Below are 13,877 nucleotides of genomic sequence, written 5' to 3'. Positions count from 1 at the left end.
ACTGGTCCAAAGTCTATGTGCACTATGTTTTGAAATGCTGAGCTCAAAACTTCAGACTTTAGAGTAAGGAAAGGTTTACTGATCAAGAAGGTGCCAACTGAGAAGATGGGAGACGTAGTGGTTCCTCAGGCTTCCTTTGTGTCAGGGGAAGGGGAAACGGCAGGGTCATGTGAGGTGATTGATCACTGCAGATACCTGGGCACCAGCAGGGGTCTGAGGAAGATGGTGCTAGTTGATGTGAGTCTGGTCACAAGGTTCCTGCAAATCTTTGATAAATAATACATACTTTCCTCTCCTTAAGCCACAAGCAGAATTCCTCTAATGATTAGCACGTCTATATCCAAGACTAAGCAGAAGCTGTTGGCCTTGACGGCCATGGGAACAAAGCAGGAGTGATCATGATTGTGTCAGAGAGACTGAGCGTTTCACTGTTACGGAAGGTGATAAATTTAGTTTCTATTTAGCTTATTAGATTTGAATATTATTCTGGCATTCTATTTCTATTCCAAGTATCTTTTTTAATTTTTAGAATATTACCAGGTTATTTTTATTCTTTCATATAACATTTAATGAGCACATATTATGTGCGAGGCATGGGTGTAGGTGCTGGGACTACAGTGGTGAACAAGCAGCCCCAAACAAGGCTTTTATGGAGATTATGTTTTAGTGGAGAAGAAAGATAATACACAAATACATAATTTTAGATAGTGATAAATGCTATGAAGAAACACAGAGCATGGTATTGACATACAGAGTGATGGGCAGTGAGGACAAAAGGCTTTTAGAGATATTAGGTAGGAAAGACTCCTTTGAGGAGGTATTGAGAGGTGAATGAAGTGTGAGAGCAAGCCATGTGAATATCTGTTAGGAAAGTGTTCCAGGCAAAGGAAACAGTGAGTGCAAAGGCTCTGAGGCAGAGTAAATTTAGTGTGTTCAAGAAGAAGTAGGGGGGCCACTGTGGCTATAGCATAGCATAGCATAATAAGGGGGTTTGTGGAGAGAGACAAGGTTTAAGAGGGTGGTAGGCCCCTCAGATTGTGTATGATTTTGCAGAGATGGATTTTATTCTAAGTGTGATTGGAAGCCTAGAAGCCATTGGGAAATTTTGAGCAGGGTTGTTGTATAATTACATGATCCATCAATAAACTAACTATATAGTAGAGTTATATACAGAAGTAAATTACATTTAAAACAAAGCCACATGAGATTTTAAGTGCCCAGAAATTGTGAGGAGACTGCCTTTGGCTTCATCAATGTTCTTGTGTTAATTGGTAGTCAGATAGGTAACCAACTCAGGTTCTGTGTAGTTTATTGGATTTGAATATATTTCTGGAATTCCATTTCTATTCCAGGTAACAGTTTTTCAATTTTTAGAACATGTTTTGTTTAAAAAGTCACTCTAGCTGTAAAGAAGAGACTATTGAGAGCCAGGGTGGAATCCGAAAGACAAGTTAGAAGGCTACACCATGGTCCAGTGATCACTGATGGTGGCTGGGACATGGGGCATTAGGGTGGTACAATGAGGTTAGTGAGAAATGGTCATATTTGCATTTATTTCAAATATAGATTTAATAAGACTTCCTTTAGAATTTGATATTAGATGTGAAGAAAGAAGAAGAGTCAAGAGTGACTACTAAATTTTTGTCCTGAATGAATGGTCATGCTGTCAACCATGATGGGGAAGGATGAAGAGCAGATTCGATAAGGGAAAAAAAATGCAAGTTTCATTATCTAGAAGTTAAGTTTGAGATGCCTGTTAGATTCAAGATGAAAATAGCAAGGAGGTGATGTGATCTAGTAATTTGTAGCTCAAAGACATCAGGGCTATGGATAATACAAATTTAAGAATCATTTGCTCCCAATGTTTAAACTAAACGGTAATTTTAAACTAAAACTAAATGGTAATTTTAAAAAGTGGAATTAGATTAGATCAGCTAGGGAGAAGGGATAGCTAGCTAGGTAAGAAAAGAGGTTTTGAGTCTGAGCCATTGGGGAACTTTAGCAACTTGATGATGGATAGAGAAGAACAATGAGTTAGCCAAGAAGAGTGAGGTGGAGGATCAGTGAAGTAGGAGAAAAATCAGGAGAATGTGGTATCTTGGGAGCCAAATAAGAAAGTGTTTCAAGCATGTGGCGATGGTTATCACATGAATCAGATGCTATTGATATTGGTCAAGTAAGGTGGGAAATTAGAACTGGCCATCTGTATTACGTAATTGAAATAGGTTAAAGAGACAGTTAGGGAGAGGAAATGAAGAAAGGAAGTGTAGACAACTCTGGCGGAGTTTGCTTTGTTCTAAAAAGGAGTGGTAAAACAAGAAAGTGGTTGAAAGGTCAGTAGAATCCATCCTTCCTTTCCGAATTAAAAAAAAAAAAAGGTAGTTATTATAGCATCCTTGTGTACTGACTGTAATGTTCCAGGAGATGTAAAAAAAACCCTCTGATAATGTAGGACAGAGCAGGAACAGTTATAAGAGCCAAGTTCTTGCGTAGCTGACAGGGGAAGAAATCCTGGCACAAATGGTGAGGTTAGTCCATTATGTAAGAGCAAAAACACTTTTTCATTGTAACTGAGAAAAGGCAGAAAAAGTATTCACAGATACAGGTAAACAATATTTTGATTTTTTTGTCTTGCTATATATATTCCGAAAGAGTTTAAAAACCACATATATAAATTTTAAGTAAGACTATTAAGTCATCCATTGTCTCCATGTAGGTTAAGAAGTAGCTCATCACCACCTTAGAAACATGCTGTGGTCCTTTCCTGATGGCATCCCTTTTCCTTCCTTGAGCAGCACTGTCCAGTGGAACTTACCATGAAGATGGAAATGTTCTGTATCTGCGCTGATATGGCAGCCACTAACTACATGTTCCCATTGAGCACTTGAATTGTGACCAGCGCGAACAAGGAACTCAATTTCAAATTTCATTTAGTTTGAAGTTGCGATTATATTGGTCTTTACAGCCCTAGACACACTCTGTTCTTAATTTTGCATTAACCAGTCCCTTGCTTTTTCCTCTTATCTGTAGACCTCAGGGAAGTTGTTTTGGAGTGTGGAACAGATTCAGGGAGCTCGTATTGAGTTGAATTTCTGTTTGCTTCAGTAAAATTGAGTTGAATTTCTGTTTGCTTAAAGATCTCAATCTCCATGTTCTCCTGGTTTAAAGCATGCCCCAGTTTCCTTAGCCCTTCAGCTGGCATCTCACATTGGCCCTTTGTGTCTAAGCTCTTGGAATACCGTGTTTTCTCCTTCTTGATCATTCAGCTGAAACTTCCAGTGCCTAGGGCTGTAGTGACCTAATTAAGAACAATATTAAAAGTCTTTTTCTCTGTTACCTTTCCAGAATTTCAACTACTTTCTTATTTCCACTGGAGGAAATAAGTTTTGTTACAAAGTTATCTATGCCATTTTAGCCCCTGAATCCCCTTCCTCTGATTAGCAGTAAATCAGGGCTCATGCCTAGAGTCCTTCCCTTCTCCTTCTAGATTTATCCTTCTAGGAGCTCATTCTGTCTCTAACATTCATACCCTTCTTCACATTCATGCCACTTGTGTCCTAATACAGGTCTCCTGATTTCTGGTTTGGATTATTAAAATAGTTACTGGTCTCCCTACCTTCTCCTTTCAATCTAGCCTTTATACTTCCAGCAGAGTAAACATGTCAAGCCTTTCACAATCATATCACTTTACTACTTAAAATTTTTTTGATGAATTCTATTTGTCTGCACATTATAAACTAAACAACTTAATACTGAATTCAAGGCCATCTTTAATCTATTTTTCCATTATTTTCTCTTACCATTTGCTTCAGTCATACCAAATTCTTTTGCCTAACACAGTAATTTCCTCCCTTTTGGCATTGGTCATTGTATTCTTTTTACTTAAAATACATTTCCTTCTTCCTTGTAATTCTGCCGGTTCTTCCAGGATCATATACTTTTTCAAAGAATAATACTGTATTTATATGTTGCAAAAATAAAATAATTAAAAATTCATCAAAATTTAACACTTGTGCCCTGGACCAGATTTTCACGGGCAAATTATACCAAACATTTAAAGAAGAACTAACTCCTATCTTTCTCAAACTATTCCAAAAAATCCAAAAGAAGAAAGACTCCCAAACTCTTTTTACAAGGCCAGTATTATCGTAGCTCCAAAACCAGGTAAAGAGACAACAGAGAAAGTAAACTATAGGCATAGATGCTAAAATTCTCAACCAGATATTGGCAATCTGGATCCAGCAATCCATTAAAAAGATCATACATGTGTGATCAAGTGGGATTCATCCAAGGGATGCAAGGATGGTACAATATTTGCAAATCAATAAACGTAATAAATACACCACATAAAATTGAGAGAGATCACATGATCATATCAACAGATGCTGGAAAAGCATTTGATAAAATCCAGCACCAATTTATAATAAAAAACACTCAGCAAAGTGGGACTAGAGGGAGCACACCTCAACATAATGAAGGCCATGTATAAGAAACCTATTGCCAACATCATACTCAATGGGCAGAAACTAAAAGCTTTTACCTTAAGATCAGGAGTAAGACAAGGGTGTTCACTTTAACCACTCTGATTCAACATAGTACTGGGAGTTCTAGACAAGAAAAAGAAAGAAAAGCCATCCAAATTGGAAGGAGGAAGTAAAACTCATTATTCACACATGATATGATAGTATACATAGAGAACCCTATAGTCTCCACCAAAAAGCTACTTGACCTAATAAGTGAATTTAGCAAAATAGCAGATACAAAGTCAATATTCAGAAATTAATGGCACTTTAGTTCATTAACAGTGAACTATCAGAAAGAGAAACTAAGAAAAAAAATCCGTTTACTATAGTAACAAGAAAAAGAAACTACCTGGGAATAAATGTAACCAAGGAGGTAAAATACTTGTACTCAGAAAACTATAGAACACTGAAGAAAGAAACTGAGGAAGATACAAATTAATGGAAGCATATACCATGTTCACAGATTGGAAGAATTAATATCATTTAAATGTCCACACTACCCAAAGCAACCTGTAGATTCAACACAATTCTTATCAAAATATCAATGGGCCCTGGCTGGCGTAGCTCAGTGGATTGAGCACAGGCATGTGAAGCAAAGGGTTGCGGGTTCGATTCCCTGTCAGGGCACATGCCTGGGTTGCAGGCCAGATCCCCAGCAGGGGACACATGAGAGGCAACCACACATTGATGTTTCTCTCTCTTTCTTCCTCCCTTCCCGTCTCTAAAAAATAAATAAATAAATAAAATCTTAAAAAAAAAACCTAATGGCATATTTCACAGATCTAGAACAGATATTTCAAAAATGTGTATGGAACAAAAAAAGACCCTGAATAGTCTCAGCAATCTTGAGAAAGAACAAAGTAGGGGAGGGATCACAATACTTGATATGAAGTTATACTACAAGACCACTGAAATCAAAACAGCCTGTTACTTGGCATAAGAACAGACATGTAAATCAATGGAACAGAATAGAGAGCCCAGAAATAAACCCATGTCTCTATGGTCAATTAATATTTGGCAAAGGGAGCATGAGCATACAATGAAGTAAAAATACTCTTCAGTAAAAGGTGTTGGGAGAACTCCACTGGTGGGTACATCCCTCCACCCCGCCCCACCAAAAAAAGAAACTAGACCACCAACTTACACCATACATCAGAATAAACTCAAAATGGATAAAATACTTAAATATAAGTTGTGACACCATAAAAGTCCTAGAGGAAAGCATAGGCAATAAAATATCAGATATCCCATGTAGCAATGTTTTTGCCAATAATATCTCCTAGGCAAGGGAAATAAAGGAAGAAATAAACAAATGGGGCTATGTCAAATTAAAAAACTTCTGGAAAGAAACCATCATCAAAATGAAAAGGAAACTGACTGTATGGGAGAACATATTTGCCAATGATACTTCTTATAAGGGTTTAATCTCCAAAATGTATGACGAAAGTATATAATTCAACACCAGGAAGACAAACAATTCAATTAAAAAATGGGCAAAGGACCTGAATAGACACTGTAAGGATGACATACAGATGACCCATAAACATATGAAGAGATGCTCAGCATCACAAGCCATCAGAGAGGTGCAAATTAAAACCACTTTGAGATATCACCTCACACCTGTCAGAATGGCCATCATTAATAAACCAACAAGTGCTGGCGAGGACGTGGAGAAAAGGGAACCCTAGTGCACTATGGGTGGGAATGCAGACTGGTGCAGACACTGTGGAAAACAGTATGGAATTTCCTCAAAAAATTAAAAATATAACTGCCTTTTGACCCAGCGCTTCTGCTGCTGGGACCATACCCCTAGAGTCCTGAATTGCCAACTCAAAATAACTTAAGCACCTCTATGTTCATAGCATTGGTATTTATAATAGCCAAGTGCTGGAAACAGCCTAAGTGCCCATCAGTGAATGAGTGTATCAAAAAACTGGTACATTTGCACAGTGGAATATTATGCAGCAGAAAGAAAGAAGGAACTCCTACCTTTTGCCATAGCATGTATGGAACTGGAGAGTATTGTGCTAAGTGAAGTAAACCAGTTGCTTAAAGACAAATACCATACGGTCTCACCTATAAGAGGAACCTAATGAATAAAATAAACTAACTAGCAAAGTAGAACCAAAGGCATGGAAACATGGAACAGACTGAAAGCTGCCAGAGGGGAGGGGGGGATAATAATGGAAGGAAGGGGAAGAAGGCACTAGTCAAAGAACATGTATGCATTACCCATGGACGTGGACAGCAGTGTTGGGATTGATTGTGGGAGTGGGGCGTGGGCTCGGTGGAGGAGGGCAAAGGGGGAAAAATTGGGACATTCCTAATATAACGACAAAAATTTGTAAAGAATGAACACTTGTACTCTTTGAAAGGCACTGTTAAGAAATTGAAAAATCAACTAACAGACTGGGAAAAATATTTGCAAAACACACGTCTGAGAAAGGACTATATCTGGAATCTATGAACAATTCTCGCAACTCAATAATTTAAAAAAAATGGAAATGAGCAAAAGTTTTGAGTAGACATTTCATGAAAGAAGAGATGCTACAGATGGCAAATAAGTATATTAACAAATGCTGAGCACCTTTAGTTATCAGGGAAGATGTAAATTAAAACCACAGTGAGGTACTACTACACAGCAATTAGAATGGTTAAACCTTAAAAAAAAAAAAGACCCAGACAATTCTAAGCATTGTGACAGACAGAGGTTGCCAGAGACTGGGAATGGAGGAGAAGGGATTAATAAATAACAAAGGGTGTTAAAGGACACCTGGAGCGCTAGAAATAGTCTATATTTTGTTTTTTGGTGGTTTTTTTTAAAAGATTTTATTTATTTTTAGAAAGAGGGGAAGGGAGGGAGAAAGAGAGGGAGAGAAACATCGATCAATTCTCACACACCCCCCAACTGGGGACCTGGTCCACAACCCAGGCATGTGCCCTGATCAGAAATTGAACCTGCAACCTTCCAGTTCACAGGCCAGTGCTCAAGCCACTGATTCACACCAGCCAGGGTGAAATAGTCTATATTTTGATTGCAGTGGTAGCTACGTGACTATACAAGGTCTGTCCAGAAGGTATCCAGATATATAATACGAAAAATAGAAACATTTATTTAAGAAGATAGATGATACAAGAAACATTGTACATAGGACAATGACACCTCAGTCCCCTTCAAAGTAGGCACCTTGGGACCTCCCATAGTTCTCCCAATTGCCATCAGCTGCCCCATCGTATTTTCTTGAATCTCATCAATGGTATGAAATCTCTTCCCGTTCAAAGGTGATTTTAGTTTTGGGAAAAGCCAGAAGTCATAGGGTGCCAAATCTGGGCTGAGATTTGTAGCAGGGCTGAGTCACCTGGGTGATTTGATGTCTCACCCAAAACTCTGCATGAGATGTGATTCATGAGCAGGCGTGTTGTCTTGATGAAGCTGCCAATCACTAGTTGCCCATATCTGCTGCCTTCTGAATCATCTGAATAGTTTCCATGGAGGAATGTTTATGCTTAATGTAAAATTTGATGCAGATTACTTGCTGTACTTGCTCAGTCATTTTGAATGGGACTGCCACACAGTACACATGTTCATTCAAGGGCATCTACCGTCCCCATTGACTATTATAGTGAAGTCGTCATTGTTCACACATACGCATTCCAGTCCACTCTCTTGGGTTGCCAGGTTACATCAATGTCACGCAAACCATTCTTGTTATATTAACAATGGCTGGACTTTTTCCAGACAGACCTTGTATATCTTTGTGAAAATGCAGAGAACTGTGTATACCTAAGTATGAATTTTACTGTATATAAAATTGTGCTTCAATAAATTTGACTTTAGAAAAATTAAAAGGTAAACAGTGAAACAAATCTCCATGTCACCCCTATTCCAAATTCCCTTTTTCCTTTCTGCCTTTATCCCTCCCTCTTTCTTTAGGTAACTGTATTGTTATTAGTTTCTTAATATATTGTTCCAGAATTTCTTTATGCATAACAATAAATATGAATGTATATTCTCATTTTTTTCCTTTTTGGCTTAAAAGGTAGCATGATGTACATTCTTCACTTTTTATTCACTTATCAGTGCATCTAGATCTTTCCATATCAGGATACAGAAATTCTTCCTTTTTTTTTACAGCCATAAATGTATTCCATTACATGAATGTACTGTAATTCATTTATCAGTCCCCTGTTGATGAACATTTGGGTTACTTACAGTCTTTTGCTATCACAAACACTAATGTAGTGAATGAACTTGCACATACATTATTTACGCATATATGCAAATATATCTGTAAGATAAATTTCTAGAAGTGAAATTGCTCTGTCAAAAGGAATGTTATCTTGATAGCTATCAGCTGAAGTGCCATCAGTTGGGGGAGTTTCAAGGGATCACCTGTGTCAAGGCCCAGTTAAAAGGTGCCTGATTCTTAAAACTTTTCCTTTTTGCATAGAACTTTTCCTTCTTCCTTTCTACCAAATGGAACTAATCCTTACCACTCCTAGGCTTTCGTAGCTCATTATACTTTGCTAATGATGTTCAGTCTAATCTGCTTTGAATTACAATTATTTGTGTACATAGCTGTTTTCCCCAGTTGGTTGAGTCGTATTTCAGCCTTTTCAGTGGCAGAAGTTAGGTCAGAGCCAGGCCAGGGATGCTTCTAATTGGAAAGCCTCCTAGACGTGTATTGGCTAGAACCGATCAGGGGAAAGTCTGGGTGCCCAATTAATCATGGACTTGGATGCAGAGTGTGATAATAGGTCTGGGTATTTTCATCCTAACAGGTATTGGAATAAAAATACTTGGGCAATATTACATGCTACAAAAACATTTTTGTTTTACTAAAGACTCTTGTCAACTAATGAATAAAAGTACAACCTCTGAAATGTTATTTAGTGAAAAGGGCTTTGACATATACCCTCTTACATATTTTTCTTTTAGAAAGAAATCTCCAACCTCAGAGTTCTGTCAATCAAAGTGAGAATATTAGATATTCCTGTTAGTCATGATGTTTTAGGAAAATATTGAGATCTGACTATGATTTTTCATGAATGGCAGCTAAGAAAAGAAAGCAGATTTAAATAGATTGGAGAAACTTTTGATTATTGAGACTTGGCATTAAATACAAAAAAATATTTTTGATATAGTTAAATCTTAAAACAAAAATTAAAGAAAGAATTTTATGAAAGAAGAAGTAGACAACTAATTTGAATAGATTAAACATGGATGAGCAAACAGGAATAATACACAGAATATTTATCTTACATCATAGCATATGACCAAACAATGCTGGTAACTAAAGATTTTTAAAATATCATTTGTTATACATTTTTTCTGACTATAAAAGTAATGCATGTTAATTGAGGATAATTTAAAATTACTGAAAACAGACAGTGTCTACTAATAAAATTACTGGCTGTGATCATTTTCAAATTTGTCAGTTTTCATATTAAGCTATTATTGTGCCATCTATGAATCTTTAGGTTACTGACTTGGTCTTTGTGAAGCAGTAGAGTGGTAACAGTGTATGATTTCAAGTCAAAAGGCCTTGGTTGATGCCTGGTTTTATCACCTGCTAATTCTGTGTCTTCAGACAAATTTACTTACCTTTCAGACCTGTTTCTATGTCTGTAAACTGAGCAATACAAAGACCCTGCCATGACAGTTTATATTCCAATGGAAGAAGACAGGCAGTGAACAAGTGAAAATATAAATAGAATTAATTTTAGGTAGTGAAAGCTGTTATGAGAAAAAATAAAGCAGAGTAAATGAATAAAGTGGCATTGCATGGGTGGGTAGTATTTTCGATAAGCATAAGTAAGGAATATTTCTCTGAAGAGCTGACATTTGAGCAGAAGAGCTAGCCATTGGAGAAATAGCCATTGGAGACATAGGAATTGCACTTGCTAGTCTCTTCAGTTGGAATGCTAGTCTCTTCATTAGGATAAATCACAAATAAGTCCATTTTGGAATGAGGCCAGTGCCAGGTCGTAGAATGTCTTTTAGGCCAAATAAAAAAAGTTTGTACTTTATTCTAAATTGATCTGAGAACTGAGATCATGTATTTTTCATTTGGATTTATTCCCAAGACCTGGCACATAATGAATACTCATTAACTTGAATTTATGAATATATGAGTTGCATATATAGGGAGGGATACTAGTTGCTACCATCTTTGAGTTGAGTTTGAATGAAATATCTAAGACACAAAGAGGTTGGCATCTTAGATTACTTAGAGATTTCTCGTGGTCTTAATATACTTATTTGTAACCAAAGCCTCAATATTGGTGTATATACTAGGATGCTTGGCATGATTCTGGGTGTTATGAAAGCATTTAATGGTTTCTAATATACAGAGTTTGTTATAAATGCCACTTTATTTTAAAATGTAGATAGAACACTGGGACTCATTGGTAACTAAAATGTTATTACTATTTTAACATAATCTCTGGTTTTCTTTTAATTTTAATTTTTTTATAAATTAAAATTATTCTTTATTTATTGTTAAAACTATTACAAATGTCCCCCATTTTTTCCCCTTTGCCACCCTCCACCCAGGCCCCATCCCCCCACCCCCTAGTCTTCACCACACTGTTGTCTGCATCCGTGGGCTGTGAATATATGTTCTTTGGCTAATGTCTTCCAGTCCCCCCCCACACACACACCCTGAGATGTCAGTCTGTTCCACGTATCCATGATCTTGAATTTTTATAATTTCACAGTAAAAAGTTAGAATTTAAATAGTGTTTTATTGTGACAATAACATACGTTTCTCACATCTTTATGAGCTCAGGTATACTGAATCTTTTGCTATTTGAAGCTCATTTATTATTTCTTGTTTTTGTTGTAGCCTCGAGCTGTGGCAGGTTTTAGAGGGACAGTTCGTTATGCATCAATCAACGCTCATCGGAACAGAGTACGTATCTGAACTAGAGTCATATCTATGTAAGCATGCTGATGGCTTGAATTAGGCTGACTTTTTTACATTAAAGTACAAAGATGTGGGAGGTGCCTTGGAGCAGAGGCAGAGGCATACTACTACATGGTAAGGTGTATAGTGGGTAACAGATGCGCAACTGCATAGAAAATAAAATTGGATTTGCCAGAAAAGAGAATAATGAAATATGTATATGGGAATCTTGTGTCCTTAATAGGTGTAAGTATTGATGACTTTAATATAGAATCTTGAAGAAATAAACATTTGTATTCTATTTCTAGAAATTATTTGGGCATACCATACTGTCAGTACCTAATGAAATGTAGGGATCATCAATTTGTCAATATTCTTTTAACTTGTGATAACTCTTCTCCATCAAATCTTTTGTTTTCATGGAGATCTCAAGTGTAGACAACTTTAAAATGTTAAAAATCCCCCCTCCTTTTTTAAATTTGGTCATTTTGTTACCTTTGTCCTTTTGTTCTACTGATTTTTTTTCCCCTTAACCTAAACCTTAATTATGAGTAGAAAAGATGAGTATTTTATAGGTTCTCAGTCCTTGAATTTGTTTGGATGGAGTTGAGAAATTTAACAAGTGATTCCTTGATAAAATAAGGTAAATATTTTTTGATCTTTTGTTACCTTATTTTTGTTTTGTGAAGCCAAAATTGCTTTAATGAAAATTTGACCAATGCTAAATGTATTAGGAAGAGTAGGCCGAGGTCTTATATGCTATGCTCCAGTTAATTTGGTTTCTTATGATGTGACTGTAAATTGAAAATAGGAAAAATATTTTTATCAGTGGGTAGCACTCTGGCAAGCATTTTAACTCATTTGGTTTGATTCAGTGTAGCTTTATTTTATGGCATCTAACCGTGAAAAGAAAGTACTCTTATTTTCTAAATAGTCTTACAGAATTTTATAAGTATTAGGCTTTATAATTAAATCTATTAAAGGTTTATGACAACTTCGGATCTTTGATATAGGACATTCTTTTTGAGATAATGTAAACATGTTCAGAAATCATAATAGCTCTGTAAGCATTTCCAAAGTTGCTAGTAGAGATTGTATATATATAATATATAAGAGATTATATATATATATGAGATTATATATTATATATAATATGTGAGATTATATATAATAACATATAAGTATATATATTTTTTAATTTGAAGAGTAGAGATTTCTTCTAAAAGCATGTCCAGCACAGAGCGCTCTGAAAGTTACTCTGTTAATTTATTTGTTCTCCATGTGATCTTGGAACCAAGAGGAATTTGATAGTGTACAGCAGTGGTCCCTGCTATACTCTCTCTTTTTGGCTCCCAACACACCTGAGGAGTAGAATGCTTAATACTACTTCCCAACAATGATACCAGTTTATGTGGAGATACGGGAGTGCAACTAGTGAAACTTTCACAGCTGCCTAATTTAAAAAGATTTCCCAGATTCTTCTGATACACTCTTTATTCCATATTCTGCAATCCTGATTTGGTAATTTTTAAGTATAATACACTTGATTTCTGGGGAAGGGGGTGGTTGGTACCTTAAACTTTTAATATGAGTAATTCCCAAACAAAACAAGGACTCTTTAGAACACTTGAACTCTGTTCATTTCATCTTACTGTTGTCCTGCATTTTAATCCTTTGTTCATACTTGTTTTATCTCAGTGCGTTGAAGAAATGACTTTACTTTTTTCTGGTTTTCTGGTTGCTGTTGAGATCATTGTCCATTTAATTGTTGTTATCTTGTATATAATTTTTTACTTTTCTTTGTCTGCTTTTGATATTTACTTTTTGTCTTGGGTGTCCCACAGATCCATTCAAATGTGCCTAGATGTGGATGTGTTTACATTCTGTTTGGGAGTTGTTGTGCTGCTTAGATCCAAACATTCACGTCTCAGTGACTCTGAAAAATTCTCAGACATTACTTTTTTAAGTATTGCCTTTCCCTTTCTCTCTTTCTTTCTCTCTTTGTATATTTTACTGATTATGCTATTACAGTTGTCCCATTTTTTTCTCCCCTTTGTCCCCCTCTGCCCTGCTGCCCCCCACCCTTCACCATCCCCCCTATGCCCCCACTTAGTTCATGTCTGTGGGTTGCACATATAAGTTCTTTGGCTTCTCCATTTCCTATACTATTCTTAACCTCCCCCTGTCTATTTTATGCCTACCAGTTATGCTGCTTATTCCCTGTACCTTTTCCCCCCAGTCTCCCCCTCCTCCTCCCCACTGAAGACCCTCCATGTGATCTCCATTTCTGTGAATCTGTTCTTGTTCTCGTTGTTTGCTCAGTTCATTTTTGTTTTTGTTTTTTTAGGTTTGGTGGTTGATAGCTGTGAATTTGTTGCCATTTTACTGTTCATATTTTTGATCTTCTTTTTCTTAGATAAGTCCCTTTAACATTTCATATAATAAG

The 13,877-nt window shown here is 36.5% G+C and overlaps 1 protein-coding gene across 5 annotated transcripts in view; it reads left to right on the top strand.

Annotated features, from left to right (window-relative positions):
- Positions 1-13,877, top strand: part of TTBK2 (tau tubulin kinase 2) — a 137,315-nt gene that overhangs the window by 79,825 nt on the left and 43,613 nt on the right. For all 5 annotated transcript variants that reach the window (XM_045201300.3, XM_053927760.2, XM_053927762.2 and 2 more), the window contains one exon: positions 11,372-11,437. In XM_045201300.3, the coding sequence (XP_045057235.2) occupies positions 11,372-11,437 (66 nt within the window). The remainder of the gene's footprint in view (positions 1-11,371; positions 11,438-13,877) is intronic.

The sequence above is a fragment of the Desmodus rotundus genome, chromosome 7, assembly GCF_022682495.2.
Source record: "Desmodus rotundus isolate HL8 chromosome 7, HLdesRot8A.1, whole genome shotgun sequence".
Taxonomy (NCBI): domain Eukaryota; kingdom Metazoa; phylum Chordata; class Mammalia; order Chiroptera; family Phyllostomidae; genus Desmodus; species Desmodus rotundus.
This window is presented reverse-complemented; position numbering and strand designations above follow the sequence as displayed.